Here is a 19,249-nt window from a genome sequence, read left to right as displayed (position 1 = left end):
ATGAAAATAAAATAAAATAAAATCGAATGGAGTTTAACTTTCGAAGCAAGCAAAAGTTCAAGTTGCCGCCTACGAAAAATCGAAAAAAACGCCTGGCGAAAAGCAAAAGAAAGAAAATACAAAATACAACAACAAAGAAAATAGTAAATAAAAAAAGAGACAAATAAATTGCGGAGAGCAGAAACTTTTCTTTTGGACAATTGTAGCGTTGCAGCTTGACTTTCACCGACATTTCCAACTGGAGGAGGAGTCATTAACCCGCCGCTATGTAAAAATGTCAAAAGAGGCTTAGACCCGGTTTTTTAGATTTATTTATTTATTTTTATTTGTATTTATTTTGTTTGTATTTTTTTTTTTTTTGTTGCTGCCCGTAAATTGGCCGCGCATGCTCAGTTGCCTTGGTGAAAAGTGAATTTTGGCCTGCAGTTGGCTTTTCACTTTCGTTTGTCGGCAATTGAAATGCGAAACTTGGCAAACGGATGCAACCGGCCAAGAAATGCATTTGCGAATTCAAAAAGAAATCCAGCGGCTCCACTGGGGTAGCAATGAACTTGGAAACAGACTTTGTCATCGCCCGGTTTTTCACTTAGTGAAATGCAATGCCAACACGCATAAATAAATATCGAAACATACACAAACTTTTGCTAAGTAAAGCAAATAAAAATGGCGAGTGGGTGAGAAATGGTTGGGGAATTGGAAATTGGAGACATAATCGAGACACACATATAAATATTATTTTGGTTTTCACTTTCGATTCGAAGACAGCACAAGGCGGAGAGTGAGTGTAAAATGCAATGGCTGTAAAAGATACTTTGGTTTAAGCTGTGCATATGGAGATGGAAATTGAGATTTAATAGAGGGGTCTTCCCCGAGTAAGAAATGGGGATTATATGGTGGAGTTATAGAGACATTTGTAATGGTTTTAAAAAAGCAAAATATATTATTTAAAATACATATTAAACTAAGAGATATTTTAAGGAAATTTAAAGGTCTTCAGATACATTTGTTATAGGATTTTATAAAGAAAAATATCCAATAAAATTATTTTAAAATAAATCTTTAAGCTCTTCATTTCAAGATACTTTAATATATTTCATAGTTCATCCATTAACCTAGGTTGTAAAATTCTTAATTCATTCATTAGGCTCAACTCACTTGACAACTATCCAAGTTCTTTCAACATAAACACATTCAAACCGTTTTCCCCAAGTCCGGGGCCCCCATTATCATACAAACACCTTGGGAACACAGTCCAGCCCGTTGGCAACCGCAGGCAAAAACCATTTTTGAACCCAAAACGACACTTTCCGTTGCTTCAAGGTTCCCTACGACGGGTTTCATTGGAATCCACAGAGATTAGCCCCCCTGAATATGATGAAAAGGAAAACGGAGACAACACATTCAACCAGTACCAGTTCCCCATTTATAGGAAGAACTACCTTGACTCATCGCTTGAACTGCAATTGCCCCGATACGATCTTGAACCGGTTGTTACTCATAAAGTGCATTAACTTCCTTTAGTCATAAAACAAAAGCCTGACATTGGTACAGTTATATTTTCGGTTAAACAAAAAAGAAACATAATAATAATGAAACGACCAAAAAAAAAACCCGAAATGTGTGTGTGCGGGTTGCTCCAAGTTAATTGAACTCACTTGAACTCAAACAGAAAATGATTTCGGATGCGGAACGACCTTGATGACTGGAGCTGAGTGACTGACTAAACGGCGATCAACGCACTGATAATGATAATCGCGTTGATAATGATGGTCACACGATTGCCATGCCAGTGACATCACAGTCACATTTTTCGCAGGCGCCACTAAAACATCACCTCGCAAATTTCCGCCTTGCCCTGGGCCAATTGGTCCTAATGCTAATTGGGCGGGGGAAGGTTAAAATCAAATCAGATCGCCTATATATATTCATATTGGCAATACAAATATATATACTATGTATATATCTCAGCGCTTTATGGCAAACATTGGCTTGCCAAGGCTTCTATACTTTTTGGCTAAAACGGAAGAAAATCTTGAGATTGTTTTATGAGATCGAAACGGATTTCTTATTGGAACGTATTGCCTTATTGGTGGAAAATAAATGCCAAGTTCTTTGATTTAATATTTCCTTTTTAACTTTAGACTTTATAAATATATAAGTGGGTGATTTTTTATCAAATTTAAAAGATCAATGATATTTTTATATATTTTTTTTATAGATTTCTGAAGACCTAAAAACTTTTCTTCAGCTCTTTGAATCTCACAGAACATTTTTATCTCTCAATTTTGATCACCAGCTAACTTTATACACTATAATATATAAAAATCTTAAATTTCAGACTTGTAGGATTATGCAGTAAGCTCCTAGACTTTTCTGGAACTCCCCAACTATCCCATTCTATTTCCTCACTCACCTATATTGAGCTCTGGTTCTCCCTTCACCGAACTGGCCACAGTTGTATCCATAACTGGGTAAGACTTTATATAATCCGGGGTTTGGGGTCTCGAGTCCGCCGGCACCACCACAATGCCACCGTTGGGGTGGTGAAGATTGGCTTGGGGATAACCATGGGGATACATGGCATGCGGATGGGGGTGGTGCTGATGAAGGTGATGCTGTTGCTGCTGCTGCTGCTGTTGTGGGTGGTGGGGCAGGGACTCAAAGTGCTGTGGCTGCTGCTGCTGCACCACCACACTAGAGGGGCCTTCAGTGGTGCTAACGGCACTCGACTTGCTTACAAAGATCACACTGCTGTGCGGTAGCTTTGAGGAGGACGAGGACGAACTCGAATTGGAGGAACACGAGGCCATGGTCACACCTGTGGGCGGCACAGTATCCAGATCTGTGACAGGTGCTACCAGGCTCCTGAATTCCGTGGGTCCGTAGCTCTGAAGCTTGCTGTTGTGCTGATAATAAGCCGAAACGCTGGTGTTTGGGGGCAGCTTTAAAGCATTTTCCAGGTGCGAACGCCCAGCGGTCACGGCCAGAATGGGCGATGGGGCCGGCGCTGTGGTGCTGGGCTGTTCGGGGGGCGGTGGTGGTGGAGGGTGTGCTTGTGGGTGGTTTGGCGCTATAATACTGGCGCCCACTGTACTGCAGATCACAGAGGTCTTGGCGCTGTCCGAACTGTCCGCGGACATGAGCATTTTGCTTTGCGGGCTTATATTTTCGGCACTTTCAAGGTTAAATTTCAACGCGAAATCTATATTCTTTTTTGTTTTATAACTCTCAGCCTTACACTGGCATTGTTTTGGGTTATCCTAGGAAGAGACTCTACGCTCTATTTAGTTTGCATGGTTTTTTTTACGCACTTTATGGGAAATTTGCATTAGGAAACCGAACCTCTTGTAGTTAAATGGGGGAAGTATTTCACTTATTGGGATATATCTATATCCTGCACATTACACTGCTAAAAACACACGCCACGATGTGAAACGAAACGGATCGGAGATCGGAGCGAAATTCGTGAGCTTAGCGAGCAGAGTGAAAAAACCGACTGAAAGGAAAATCACACTGGCGTTGGATCTTGTTCAGTTTTTCGACCAGCCGACCTCGAGTGAGCGTCGGCGTCGACGTCGGCAGCTCGCTGCCGCCATTGCTCTTGCTCTCTCAGGAAAGCAAAACATGTGCTGGCACTTATCGTGGGGGTGCGAGCGAGAGCCAGCAACAGCTGTGAGAGCGAAACACATGTCGGCTAAGCCACAAAGAGAAAGAGCAGAGAGCAAGAGGCAGAGTGTGAGAGAGCCAAAGAGAGTGGGAGAGCGGAGTTCAATAAAACTTCAGAGGAGTGAAAATTTATGAAATTACATGCAATTAAAAATTATATCACTCTCAACAGTAAAAATAATAATAATATTATTAAAGTTCGGATAGGATCGTTGACTTGCAGTCGTTGACACTGAGCGGAAAAGATGTACAATGTAAATCAAATATTTACACGGCCAGAAGGCAATAAACTATACGGAGACTTCGCCTAGGTCAATGCCGATGCCGAGTATCTGTGTTTCCTGGATCGCAGCGCCACGTGTGGGTTAAAGCGAGGCAGCAGCAACACCCGAACCCCCTGCCTGGTTTAACCCCCTCTCTCTGGCCAATGCCGCCCCCACATTTGACCCATTCAAGGCTAGACATATGCCTTCTCGCTCTGCCTTTTTTCCAAAAATAATCTTTGACTGAGTTTTCCTTGTTTCCATTTTATTTTTCTCCCTCAACTTTTTCGGCGCACACACATACATTTATTTTTCTTGGGCAGCAGCGGGGAGGGTTTTTGTTTTCTTTTTGGACCACGACATGTTTTCCTCCAAACAAAAACACAAAGATTTTCCCATTTTCTGCGTCTTTATGGGGGCATCTTTGCGGGAAATGTGGAAAATGTTCTGCTTTCGGATCTGGGCTAAATTAGCTGTTAATACCCATGTTTATTGAACAGAATTGACAATGTGTTTAGCGCTGTTTTATTTTTTTAAGGGGGAAGAATTGCTCTGTGAGGGATCTTTGGTAAATGAACTCAGGCAATAAGTCTTTAAAAACATGTAAAGTTGGGTTTTAAAAAGTATTTGAAAATGTTTAGATGTTTATTATTTAAATATATCGATTTAAGAAAATGTCCTTGTTATATTAAGCTATTAGATACTATTTCTCACCCTACATGAATCATATTTTCAATCATCCTCCCATCAAAGATGGAGATACATACATATATATAATATCTCCGGTTACCTTAAGCCCACTGATCTTCGATCACTTTCACATCGGTTTGCTGACGTCGATCGACCACCGGACCCCTTAATCAGTAACTCGAACGGCATAATATGAATAAAAAACACATTTTCCTTCAGACGGCCAGACCCAAACAAAAATAAACATTGAACTTCCTTATTAATGCAATTTCAATAATGACAACAGTCCCAAGGCAGCTCCGAAGAGTCAAGTCCCCCGCCAGATCCCAGCCGAGAGAGTTTCGAGTCTGGAGAGATATATTAACGAGCAGACAAAACGAAAGTGGAACCGAATCTTCGAGGAGGAGGAGGAGGAGGAGGAGATTTCATCCCGGAGTTCAAGTGGGGGTCAAGTTCAATGAGCATGGTGAACTCTCCAAAAATTTTATTATTATCGGTTTTTGGGAGATAATTTCCTTTTTTTTTTAGATCCCTTTCTTCAAGAGGTTATAAATACGCTGTGAAAATTTATGACAGCAGGAGAAGTTGCTTTAAAATTTTATTTTAGTTGTAGTTTTGAAGTTTTAAGTCTGCATTTTGGGACTCGACTTTCTTGTTAACAAAGCTAATGCATACAAAAGAAATCTCTGGGATCTTAGCCTTGTTTTTTAAGATTCTTAGTATTATATAGTTGGGATTTTATTTATATCATATAAAATCTTCTAAAAACCCGCCTATCCTTCTCTGCTTTTTATAACTTTATTTTTTATTTGGCAATTACCAAAGAGTTTCGCCATGTCATGATCTTGCTCGCGATCATCACAACCCGCGATCGTGGGGCGAGTGAACTCCTTGGAAATGTCATTGGCTTTCTCCCCCATTTCAAAGGCCTCTCGCTCGCTTTTTATGTTGCGAAAAATTTCAATTCGTTTATCAGCATGTATGGTAAGCATGGCGGTTACTTAGTCACTTAGTCACGACGACAGATGGATCAAAGTGCTCCGATAAAGAAGCGGTGTCCCTGACGCAGTCGCCTTCAACTGCGGCATACAATTGACCGATAAATTGAGAATGAGGGCCGGCACTGGCACGCACATGGCACAAGAGAAATGGTTTATTATTATATTTTCTGTGTTGTTTTTAATACCCTAGCAGAGGGTGGTATAATAAAACAATAATTATATAACTTTAATAAACATTTTCTTCAAATATTATATCACTTTTTACTATCTTCCAAAGCCTGGAAAAGTATCTCAACATTTAAAAACAATTTAATAACTCATGTTCATATATGTTTAACATCTTTGATTGAAATTAACTCCAAGAGTAGTTAAACTTCGTCTTGCTTTTTAATTTTCATAATCATTGACAATTGTTAATCGGTTGACAAGCAGTTGAAGGCTTCCGTGCTACTCTTTATTTTCTCTGTCTCTTCGCTGACATACTCTCCTGATCAAGTTGAACGACTCTTTTATAAGTTTTTCCTTGTGGCTGGTATTTAATTTGGCAAAAAACTGAGTGAATACTCGTACGACAGCAAAAACTTCCTCGATAAGTTGTTAACAATTTGGGCAAGTAGTTTTTAGAACTCCGAAACCAGTTTTGGATTGCGTAACTCCCCGTACCCCCTCTACCGGCTGTCTATTGCTCTCTAGCCCATCTAGTATCTGTGAGTTTGAGTATCTGTATCTGTATCTATATAATTAACGCACAATGAGAAGGTGCGTGAGTTCGTCCGCGTTCATGAACTCGGTCAATTTGAAGGCCAACCATTTTGCGGCTTACGCATTGAAAATGTGTGTATTCCGTCTGAGTTGTTGTTGTTTTTTTTTCTTTATTCGTTTTAGCTGTGCCGCGCTTTTTTTCGGGTATTTTTTTATTTCGAATTTTCGTACTCGAGTAATTTAATTTTTTTGCGTGCCTTCTTTTTTTTTTTCTTTGTGTCGGCATTGTTGTTCTGCTAGGATTGTGTCGTTGATTACGCATAATTTTCGGGCCTGTTCATGATGTCATGGGCAAAAGAGGGGGGTGAACGGGGCAAGAACGTTTCCTGAAGGTTATCCCTACCTTACTTCTGGGTTAACGAATAGGTTTTGCAATTAAATTGTAGTAAATAGAAAATAATAGATATTTACTTAAAAGGTATATGAAATCCTACAAGAAATTAAAGGTAATTTATTAATTAATTTATTAATATATTAGGAAAAAAATTATAAAATTATTCCCAAAAATTATAACACCATTAGCTTCATTACAAATAATTTTAAAACTAGCTTAAATTTAGAATTTATGAGAAGACAATTTTTTATTTCAAACTTTTAGAAAAATACTCCTAAAAAAGATCTTAATTTTAAGAAATTATTAAATAAAACCCCCGAACTAATCCCTCTAATAACAAAATATTTGATAATATTAATATTATAATTTATATATATTTATATTTATATATTTTTAATATTTAGTATTAAAAATCCTACAAAAATAATAAAAGAAATCACTTTAAAAATGATCGCAATATTTTATAATAATTTTCCCCAAGGCTCTTTATTGTTATAAAATACCATTTGAGCAATAAAACCTCTAATCGCACTGAGACTGACATAATATTTCACTGTTTGTTCACTTTTCTAGACACTTTTCCCTCACTAAACCCCCGCGGTAAGTCCTTTCAAGAGGAACCCCACCCACGTGTGAAATAGATAAAGGCTCTCGGTCTCAGTTAGGTCGTAATAGTTTCGGGACCCATAATATGCCATAATAATGACAACTAATCGGGGTACAGTGGGCACGGGCGGGGTGTACAGTGGAATAACATGCGCCTTATCGACGTAACCATCCCAGCAAACTTAAATAATAATAATAAACACACAGTGACAGTGAGTCTGCTGTTATCGTTGGCGGTGGTGGTGTTGGGTTCGTTTGTGTTTGTTATCAGCAACGAAACCAAAATGAAGGTCAGCAGCACAAATTCCTCGGGCCCCAGGCCCTCTCTTATCTCTGTTCCTCAATAAGTGTGTCTCTTTTGCACGGTATATAGCCGTCTCTTACTGTGGGCTTTGTTCCCCCGCGTCATATATATTTTGTTCTTTATGAGTTGGAGTTCTATGATTTTATAAAGATCTTTGGATTACCACGATAGAGATACATTATAAGATACATTTGAAGATACATTTAAAGATACATTATAAGATACATTTACAGATACTTTTTCATTCTACAAACTCTTTTAATATTTTTAAAGCTGCTTTACGTATTAGAAAAATATTAAAAAACAAAATTAAAGGCATTATTAAATTTTTACACCTGAAAACCTTTTTTTAAATATTTTTTTAAGTATTGAAAATACGAATTTTAATTAAAAATAAAAAATAACACCTTTTCCACTAAATAAATATATAAAAAATGTCTAAATTAAATATTTCAAAAGAGTATACAATATTCCATAATTTCCTATGTTTTCCCATTTTTTTCTTTCACAAAAATAGCTAATAGAACAAGCCACAGCTAGTGGGTGGGTGGGTGTTGGGTGGTTGGGGGGTGAACAGGTGTGCTTATCAGCAGTTGATTTCTATTTATTCCGGACTCGCTGTATTTTTGTAGTTTTCGCAAAAGGTGAAGATTCGATAAGGGATTTTCAAGGTCCCCGACAGCTGATAGTTCGGGTACAGTTACATAATCTATGCAAAGCTTTCCCGGCCCACGCTTTTTATTAGCCAAGGTCGCCGTGGTTGGAATTTTCGCCAATGCGTGTGCGCTAGCTTGCTGTTTTTTTTCTTTCTTTTTTTATTTATCGCCAGTTGGGAACTGCTAAATTCTAAATCAAACAACAACCATCTCTTGACCATGGCCCGAAATGAGTCTATTGAACTGCTTTCCTCCAATTTTCAGGCACTTCCTTCTGTTGTGTTTGCTTGAACCCAACGCAATAGTTATAAAGTTTTGTTTGGGGGATAAACAATTAGTGCAAAAAAAAAAAAAAATACAAATAAAAATATCAAAGAAACGAAAAGTGTTTGGATATGCAAAATATTTCAAAAGGAAGGTCTTGAGGTCAAGTTGTAGAAGATATTGAACTGGAAAACTGGAGAATATGAATTTTAGGGTATTTATAAATTAAGTATTTATGTTATTATAATATATATAAATAATAAAATAATATATTATTTATTTTTATCTAACATTAAACTCTTATAGCTTTCCCACTCGTATTTTCTTTGAGCCTGTGTTCCTCGTTGCCTCTTCAAGGAAATTTCCAGAGCTTGCTACTGCTAGCATTCATAGCATTTTCCATTTTCCCCATTAAGTTCTATACCTATCTCCTTCTTGCTCTGTTCCTCTCTTTCTTTTCCAGAATGTACTTGAACTCGTTTCTTTGCAAACTTCTTTTTCTTCTGGTTTTTATCTGCCTCTCGAGCAATTCGAGTCGGTTCTTTTTTGGTAAAGTTTTTCCCATTTTTCTTATTATTTTCCCCCCCATTTTCTAATACCCATTTCCCTCATTGTTATTATCTGCTGACATGCAAGTGCAGGAAACGCATTCCCTTATCGGGGGGGAAAACCAGGGGCCGTGGGCAGGGAAAATTAATCAAAAGTGCCTTGGAGCAGACGCCTCCACTTGAGCGAGGCAATGCCGATCGATCGATGATCACTCAACTCAACTCATACCCAAACCCATGCCCAAACCTCGACTCGCTTCAATCAAGGCGCATTGAACGTTCAATGATCTATCCCAATAGCAGTGCTCATGCTCCGCTTTAAAAAGTGAACTCGACATTGAAAAAAAAATGTATAAAACACAACACACCACACACAACATTGTTAGTTAGCCTCTGCGACAAGAGGGGGGTAATTTGTATCTCACAGATCGAAGATTCAAATGCTCTTTATGGTTTTTGAAATATATAATATATTAAATATATGAAATATATTTATTTATATTTAATTTATATATTTTTAAACATTAAAATACATTAAAATATTTGATTAAAATATTTCCCGGAATAAGTATAGACATTTTATCATTCCTGTGGTCTGTTCTACTTCCGCTGCTTGGTTTCTTTTTATAAAAAAAAAAATAAAATAAAATCAAAGCAATTAAGTGGAGCAGGTCACTGTGCTTTTATCAAAGAAATTCCTAGAAACATAATTTCTTTAGAATTTTTTTAAATATTTTAAATATTGAGAATAAAAGCTAAGCAAAAGTTTCTTGAAATATTACTGAATATTCAAGAGATCTAAGAAATACATACATTATACAATTTTTATATTATTAAAAATTAATTTCTTAAGAAATTTATTTCTCTACATTTAAATAAAATATTTTTTCCCTCTAAAATATTTTTAATAGTAAAATATTTTAAATATTTTATAGAACAATTATAACCAAAACGATTTTAATATCATAATTCAATTTAAAACCTAGTTCAATCATAATAAAAAGTACATATACCACAACTTCATAGAGTATCTACAACAAAGACCCAGAGAGAAAGAGAGAGCGTACTGTATCTGAATCTGTGTGAAGTTCAAAGCCACTGCTGCTGCTGCTGCTGCACTGAGACGGAGATTGCTGCGATCCGATGGATGTTGATGTAGGTTCGTTTCGTTTCGTTTCGCGTGGCTTTGTTGTGTTTGATGTTTTTCTTTTACTTTTCTTGTATTTTTCTTTCTATTTTGAAGGAGAGAGGAAAAGGAGGCTGAGGCTGGCGCTGCACTTTTGCTTTCCCGCCGCACAGATTCCAATTTCCGTTGGTGTGCGTGGATCTTTTGGATTTTTCCACTCGCAGCGGATCGCAGCTCGTCGAGGGTCTTTAACCCTTCATTTCAGTGCAATGCACTCCGCTCTCCTGCTGTCTCAGTCACTGTCTCTGCCTCACTCTCTCTCTCTCTGACTCTGTCTCTGTTTCTCCCGGCGCAGTCTTAAGTGCAATTTTTCTTGGACATTCTTCTCTGGTCGTCGTCGTCGTCGCATTCGCACTTGCATTCGCGTATCTATGCCTAGTTGCGTGCATTGACTCTACACACAGATACGCACATACACATATATGTAGGCTATAGAAAGGGGGGGTGAGGAGGTGGGCTGGGAGGAGAATGGCTTTACGACTGCTTACAGTTTTGTAACTGTTATTGAGGGTTATTCGCACTCAGCAATGCTGAGCTTCAGACAAGCTAGGATTTTAAATATAAAAATATTTTTAATAAATAATAATTCTATATAAATAAAATTATAAATGTCCCACACTTTTATTTTAATTTATTTAAAAAGAATATATCGAATTTGACTCATATAAAAATGTTATACTAAAAAAATCGAACTACTATTACGTATAATTAATTTTATTAAGTTTCCATCGATAAAATTCGATTAATCGTTATTTTACGATATTTTGTATTTAGGAAATTACAAGACCCTTAAGATCAGGCTTAAATGAATGTATATACTTTATGTTTAAAAATGTTTAAAAAATATTAAATATTGTTTTAATAAAGTGCAAATTGAACTTATCGTAAAAAATCGATCAATTTATTGCCTTCGCATTTATCAAGCTCTTTTTTAAATGCTTACACTCTCAATTGTTAAAATAAATTGAATTAAATATTGTTCTATCTTTATCTATGAGTTATCGTAGTTTTCAACTCCTTTTTAGCGGGAAAACTACCAGATGAACAGCACTGAATTCGCACTCCGCAGCTGCAGTTTTAGTTCTGCGATCGTGCTTAGTTTGTCTGATAAGCTCCACAGTTTATTGACTTGTCTCGCTCCCTGTCTCCCTCCATGAGGCTCTCTATTGCCGCCACGCATGTGCACAGTTGGCCAAGTTGAATGCACTTTTGGCCATGTTTTTCCTTTTTTTTTTTTGTGTTTTTGTTGTGAAAATTGGTAATTGCCACACGTGCTTTCTATGATTATGCCAGCAGAGACACAATACCTTAACCCGAGGCCCCTCAGCACCTCTTGTTCACTCTCCTTGTAAGTACTACCTGTTTAATTGGCAATTTGCACTTGGTTCGGGGTCGGTAATAAGCACCTGAACGGGCCATGAATTATGGCTATGCATTCGATAGATAGATAGATGGACAGATAGATTCAAACGGTAGTTGATTGGGATGGATAGATACTTGGGCTGGTTGGCAACAGAGTTACAGAAAGATGATGATGCCTAATGGAGGGTTAACATATGTTTGGAGAATATTAAGTCACACACAGCAAATGATCATCATGATGATTTATGAATGACTGAGGTCTTTAAATGGGAAACTGAGGGAAAGGTTTCTATAATCATAAAAACTTGTAACTAACTACTTTAGTTTAGGGTAAGTAACTATGTAATAATAAATTAATTTATTAACCTTTTCCCCAAGAAGAAACCTAGTTAAAGAAATAGAATAGAAAGTAGAGGCCTAGATCGGGTTCTTCTTGGTTCTAAAAATAATTTTTTCAGTCTGTTTAAGGAAGACTCTATCTTATTAGAATGTATTATAAACCTTTAGTTCTTTCCAGTTGTTCTTTACACAACTTTCAACCTTAAGTTTATAACAATTCTCTCTGCTTTAAGCCTTAAGCTTTCGCCACTTGACCAAAGCGAATCAAAGACACAAAAGATACAGAAAGCAAACTGAACTTAAACCGCATAATTTCGAACCATTTCAAACCACTTTTTTGGTCAATAGGCTGACAGCTGTCGGGGCACAAACAGATTGATATCTCAGTTGGTAATAAGTGCAGAAAAGCCATAAAAATACCCATCAAAAAAGCAAGAAAAAGCGAAAAGAAAACAAACCGTACCGAACTGAACGAAAGAACAGCGAAAATCAAAAGTCAGAAGATATATAAGCCGATGTATATTTTGGCAACGTAATAAGATTATGCGATATACCTATATATACATATATATATATATATATGGCGGTAAGACGAAACTTGGACTTGACTCTGCTGGAGAAACAATTCGTGCGAAAGTGAATGACCTCCATTAACCGAAGAGACTTGTGTGTGTCTTCTGTAGAATTGTGCGTTCTCCTCAGCCGCGAACGCGTTGCTGTTTCTTCTCGTTTCTTTTGAAAAATTCGCAACCCTTTTTAGCTCCCCTACTACTCTTTTTGGGGCTTAGCATAATAATTAGTGAGACAAAAAATACAAGTATGTATATAATAAGAAACTGGGGCCTGGATGAGAGTACATACGCATAAAAGGCCCCCCGAAATTGGTCTGTTGGTCGTCGGGGAATTTGAAACCTGTTTGAGTTGCTTGAGTTTTAAACGTGTTTAGCATAATTTTTCTGTTGTTGTTTTTGTCTTTTTTTTTTTTGCGTCTGATAATTTATGAATGCGAAGCGATGAGCGCCAGTGCCAGTGCCAGTGCCCCCTTCCCCTGGTAAACACAAGGAAGTGGAGTTTAATGCACGATCTGAGGGCCATAGAACATGAAGCTATCGAGAGTAACCATCGGAATCAGGTGGCAAATCGATCGACGAGCTCCGAGCTTCTGGTTTCTGATTAGATTAGAGACGCCCCCAAAAGCTAAAGCCAGGCCAAAAGCAGGAAGATATAGAGGGGGGTCGAGAGACCCAAGGCAGAGACTAAGGCAGAGACCCTCGTGGCTTTTGAGGTCAAGTGGTTAGGAAATCTGACAATTATCACTAGAAGTCAAGGCAGTTCAAGGGGTTTCGATCATTGATGATAGCAGAAAAAGGAAGTGTGACAAGTTGATTAGAAGGTTTAGATATGATTATAAAATTCTAAAATAGTGTTCTGAGTATTAGGCTTAGGCTTATATAATACAAATTATATATATAATATTAAGTATTCTATAACTTCCTTGGCATTCTTTATTATCACTTATGATCAATGGCTTAATAGGTCTTCAAGAAACCCCCCCAGAAATTCGTAGACTCCAGAGCCAGCTCTTCTCCCCCTTACCCAATAATATTTCCCAGTTCCATACTCTATCCCCTTAATAGGTGATCTTCCTCTAGCAATTACCTGGTTATTCCCCAGGTCGTATTCCCCCAACTCCCATCGGTGGTTCGGTGGTGCCTGGCACAGAAGTCAAACACCCCAAACGACGACGACGACAACGACGAGATTGTTCGGGAGAGTTCATTATACTATGGCATGGCAGTTGGCAGTGCATTGGCGCTTTCTACCACATATGTGGCCCCCCCCCAATCCCACCTCACCTCTGTAATTCCCCTCCTCAACCCTCTTTTTCCTCAATTTTCTACCCCCGTTTCCTCCCAGCAGCAGCAGCAGCGATCGCATGCAAAATAGCGCGAAAAAAAACTGGTATGCAACTGCAATGCGGCGTGGAAAGGGGGATTGGAGGGGTAAGGTACCCGACAGCTGATGACGTTGCCAAGTCAAAGAGAAACCCCCCCCTCCCCCTTCCACATGACTCCCCCTTTTAACCCCCCTTTTGGCAATTCCCATCCATGATTCAGTATGCGGTGAGTGTTGTTGACTCGGTCGACGATCGCAGGTCGCTGCACTCTTGCCATCTCTCTCTCTGTGTCTGCTGCACCTCTCTTTTTGCTAAGCACTGAGAGAAAGTGGGGGTTTACTTTGGACTAAATGAAAAATTAATATTTTGTGTATATATTGGGGATAAAATTGCCAGGAAATGTAATTTTAAAGTTGCTTTTTAAGCCCTAAACTTTTTACTTTAGCTAACTGGTTTCAAAATGAATTTAATAGAAGCTTTAAAAATGTTTTAATTTCATTTTTAATTACCTAAAAAATCTTTAAAATATTTATAATTTATGTATATTTAATTTACAACTTGAAAACATATTTATAATAATTATCTTATGGCTTTAAAAATATAAAAAACGCTTTTAAACGATCTCATAAAAAATAAATAATTCATTTATAACGTTCTTAAACCCACCCCTAATCATCCTCTCTGTACTTAAAACTCAGTGGAGCAATTCGAGTGAGTTTGGTGGGCAACTATGCTAGTGATACACAGCAGCAGCGACTGGCAACTTGCAACGTGCAACTTGCAACTAGCAACATGCAGCATGCAACGTCAGCCAAGGCAAGTTGACTGACACCTCGATGGCAGGACTTTAACCCACAGCAACCCAAACAAAGTGAAATTGCTATTCAGAGTCGAAGTTGAAATTAGTGGGAAGCGTATGAAGGAGGAGGTGGGTCGGGAAATTCGATTTTCCACGTGTTGCACGAGCATTGCCAACGAAATTGGCTCAGCTGAAAATTTTGTGAAAGTTTTTTTTTCGGCATTTTCCTTCGATGGCTTTTTGATAGTAATTTATAGTTTATTAACTTTATGGAGCGAGTGCATTGACTGGAAAATCAATGGGGGAGCAGTGACTCTGGGAAAAACTACGCCACTCTCTCGAAATCAATTTTTTTTTGTATTTTTTGTTTACTATTTTTTGTAAACTTTTTTGGAGGTCATTTAAATGCCGTGGGTGGCAGTGAAAGTCGGTTAAAGCTGGCAAGGAATGGCAAGAGGGTTGAGTGACTTGTCGAGAGGAAGAGATATGTATGCAGCTGCCTAAAAGGGAGAGGAAAATTCAGGGAAAACTCCAGCTGGGTGGGCGCTTTGAGTGGGTGTTGAAAGGAAAGCGAGATCTGTGAAGGCAGATAAGCTGGGAAATGTAAATTGTATTCAAGAAAGGTCAGGGAAAATATAAGTTATTATTTGACTAAAAAATATAGTCAAGTTAATTTATGATTCTAGCTTAATTTGAGGTATTTTTCCTAAATTTTTTAAACTATCTTTTAGCTAGTAATATTTTTATTACGCACTTTACATTACACATTATGAAAAGTGTCTTTTGAAGTGACTTAATCTGGTCAAAGAACTTGTTGAACCCTCAAATTCTAGGAAAAATCATACGACAATAGCATAAAAACTAGAAAAAACCTTAACTATTTTTTTTGTATTTTTTTTGGCTATTCCCATTGACACCGACACCTTTTTGGCATGTAAACAGCCAGAGAATAACAAAAGAAACGAAAACTACGCAATAAGAATAGAGTAAAGCGAAGAAAGACAGATGAAGAAGGGAGAAAGGTGGGGGACAGAAGACTGGAGACTGGGGGCGGAGGGCGAAGAAAGAGAGGAAAGGTGGCCCAACCGAGTTTGGACCGTTTGGAATTTTGTTTATTTGGGACAAGTTCACTGGCAGTCCGAAGAATCCAGAAGAATCCGGGGAGAGAGTACCCCCCTTTCCTACACCCCTCTTGATTTTCGTTTTCTTTTACGCTCATATTTGTTTACAACTTTTGATTTTTTTTCGTTCTTTCTTTTTTCCGGTTTCTGTTTCTCTTTTTTTTTGCTTACTTAATGACTTTCTACTTTTTTTTCTCCTATTTTGGTTTTTGTTTTTGTAGTTTTTGGAAAAGTTTGGGGAATGGGAATTGGGCTTATGTAATGGTCTATTCTTTTATTGTTATTTTGACTGCCGCTGTCTTCGGCATTTTTGGGGAATTATTATGACCGAATGTTTGTTGTTTCTCCACGCTCGATTCTTTGGTAAACAGAATTTGGCCAGAAAGAAGAGATGGCCAAAAGAAATTGTCTATTAACGGTATTTAGCTAGAGAGGCTTACAAAAAAACTAAGCAAAAAATATTTAGAAGTGATTTTTGTTTTGACTTAAGGCCAGAAATTAAGTAGAGGTTAATTAGGGTTTTAAGAACAAACTTAATTTATACTGAATAATAGGAAGATATACATTTAATATAAAATTTTAAAATTTAGTTAACCAATTTTTATTTGGAATTACATCTGAAATGAAAATTTGTATACAAAATCGCTGTAAACACTCGATAAACTCTTCATTAACTTTATTAACTTTAAACTCTTTCCAACTCCCATAAAGACAGCTGCATTTTCAAGAAAAGATATATACAAAGCGGATGCAATTTCGATCTTATCGCTGGGCCAGCGCTTTTAGCAACCCAAGTAAAGACGCGTGTTTGCCCTTCCCTCCACAAAAAGTGCACTAAAAACGCACAAAAAAGAATGAATCTCCTTTAAGATTCAACAACAAACGGGGCCAGGAGTAACAAACAAACCAAGAGTCAAGTTAATTCCCAAAAATATTGCTTCCCTTATATGCTTTATGTATCATTATCATCAACGCCCGCAGAAAAAATAAACCAGAAAAAAACAGTGATCTCCAGTGAGGCGACGCAACAAGTTCAAAAGAATCTTTTGTTTCTTTTTTTTTTACTTTGGTTTTTTATCTTTTTTCCCCGCTTACTTTTTTGCATTCAGAACAACACGGAAAGCGTTTAAACAAAAAAAGAAATTTGTGTTGCAAAACGTCACAGCTAAACAAGTGACGAATACTCCGGGAATTGAGACAGAGTGCGGAGTGACTCTTGGGGGAAATGCAGCAGGGGCTGGGAAAGGGGGATTTCTCTGTTAGTAAGAAAGGAAAATTAAAAAAAAATAGTGTTACAAATAAATAAAATAGCTCTGTGAACAAAACTGACTATAAAGTACCTGGGAAACCTTTGCCCAACAAACATAGCCTACTTTTTGGCTCACCCAAAGAAAGGTAAAGGGATATTTGTTAGATGAAGTGAAATAACTCCCTTTAGGCCTTAAAAATCTCTACAATCTATCAAGGATAATTATTATAACTCATTATTATTATTATTTAGAGATAAACCCTTAAAATCCTACTCTAAACCCACACCGTCTCTGGACTTTCTCTGTTTGTTTTTAAATTGCATTCAGCGAGATTATTATTGCTGTTGCGCTCTCCTTCGACTGCCTGGCACATGTTGCGGCTCGTAAACGGGGTGAATGTCATCAGGATTGTGATTGTATTTTGTATACATTTTTCACGCGGGTCAACTGCCTCTTGGGTAACTTGTGAAATTTCATTCGTGAACTGGGAACTGCTGACGAATGCCGCCGATCCGAAAAAAAGCAAACATATATAGCTGATTGTATAATCGTGACGGGGCCACAATTCCAATCGAGAATGAATGTAAGCCAGAGCGATAATTGTATTTGCGGGGGGGTACTTTTTTCAGCTCTGATTAATGTCTCCTCAACGATTTGATTTTGCAAACATTTTATTAAGCTTTCTGGGAAGAAGAACTTATGAAATGTTTAGCGAAAAAAGAAAAACAAATCGATCGACACAGTTTGGGCCTGGAGATATTTTTTTATAAAGCAAGTGAGTCACAATGGGAAGTCGAGCAGGTTGTTGACATTTTTTGAGTTCAGTTTTAAGTTAAAGCGATTACCAAGATGAGTAAACTTGAATCAGGGTTATGCAGATGAAAAGTAAAAGAAAGATCGATTCAAATACTTTAAATACTTTAATACTAATAAAGTACTATTTTATAAGGCTTCATTTACATTTACAATATAGCAAAAAACACTCTTTTCTTGCTTGCCTATTTTTACATTTTTTCCCTATCACTTTTCCCATTTTTCCTGGCAGCTAAACAGTTTTCTCTATGCCAAAAAAATAAGTAAGAAACAAACTGCAATCAACAAAACAACAATAACAACTTGAGACAACCATTTGTAAGTCAACGAACCAAGAGGATCAGCAACACCAACAACAACACCAACAACTTTACCAACAACTCCAGCCATGGAGTATTTATCTATCGTTTAGTCATCTCATTTCATTTCATTTTATTTTATTTGATTTTCGCACATGGGCGAGTGAATGGCCCCCCCGAGCGGCATCAGTAACATGGCCTGAAAGCCAACACCAATACATTTACACCAACACCAATACTTTTACACCAATGGCAATACTTTTACACCAACCAAGAGCCACGACAACGTCCTTGCTTCAGTTAACAAGATGCCAGTAAAAATAAAAAAAAAATGTATAAATAAAAAGCAAAAAAAAAGTTGTTGGCAAAATGACGCTGCAAAACTTGCTGTTGTTGTAGTCGCTGATGTTGTTATTGTTGCTGTGTGGTATGCCTCGTTGCTGGGTTAGTTACCCCCAGCTCAATGGCAATGAACCAGAGAACCATTGACCGACCAGAGAAAGACAGACGATGCCGAAGCTCTCCAATGCAAACCGACATTGCAACTTGCAACACGAAGATCGCTAGCCACGATCGTTACCAGTTTGGCGAGTTCAAAACTCAGCAAAAGAGAGAAAAACCAAACGAAACTGGTTTCGTTTCACAGTCAACACACAATTTGCAACACGACGACCGCAGACGCAAAGTGCAATGATCGCAACGAGGCTGCAGATCGAGTGGTTTCACGAAGGGGTTAAAGTGGGTAAAGGGGGGGTCTCCCTCCCCAGTGAATGCCGGATTCGGTGGGCAGTGGCGATGACGTTGGCGGTGCGACAAATAAACAAATAAAGAAACAACAACAAATAACAATAATAATAATATGCGTCACTCGAGGCGTGGGATTCTGTGGGGCTTTAAAGAGACAGGGCAAGCCTTTGGGTTTAAAAAATCGATTTAAAAAAGAAGGGTAGAAAAAGGAAGTATAAAACAGATAGACTTTACAAATTTCTTAATATTTTCAGCTCAAGATTTACTAAAAATATCAATAAGATATATTTATTCAAAATATTTCCATTATTAGATTTCTACGATAAATTTCTTTCAACAATC

At 37.7% G+C, this 19,249-nt stretch overlaps 1 protein-coding gene across 3 annotated transcripts in view; it reads right to left on the bottom strand.

The window, feature by feature from the left end:
- Positions 1–19,249, bottom strand: part of Eip75B (Ecdysone-induced protein 75B) — a 106,957-nt gene that overhangs the window by 46,905 nt on the left and 40,803 nt on the right. The window contains exon 1 of one of the 3 annotated variants that reach the window (XM_017175462.3): positions 2,414–3,466. The exons of the other annotated variants lie outside the window; for them this stretch is intronic. Coding sequence (XP_017030951.1) covers positions 2,414–3,146 — 733 coding nt within the window. The 5' untranslated portion in view covers positions 3,147–3,466. Of the gene's footprint in view, positions 1–2,413; positions 3,467–19,249 lie in introns of those variants that run through there. 3 annotated transcript variants of the gene reach the window in all.

The sequence above is a fragment of the Drosophila kikkawai genome, chromosome 3L (genome assembly GCF_030179895.1).
Source record: "Drosophila kikkawai strain 14028-0561.14 chromosome 3L, DkikHiC1v2, whole genome shotgun sequence".
Classification (NCBI taxonomy): domain Eukaryota; kingdom Metazoa; phylum Arthropoda; class Insecta; order Diptera; family Drosophilidae; genus Drosophila; species Drosophila kikkawai.
This window is presented reverse-complemented; position numbering and strand designations above follow the sequence as displayed.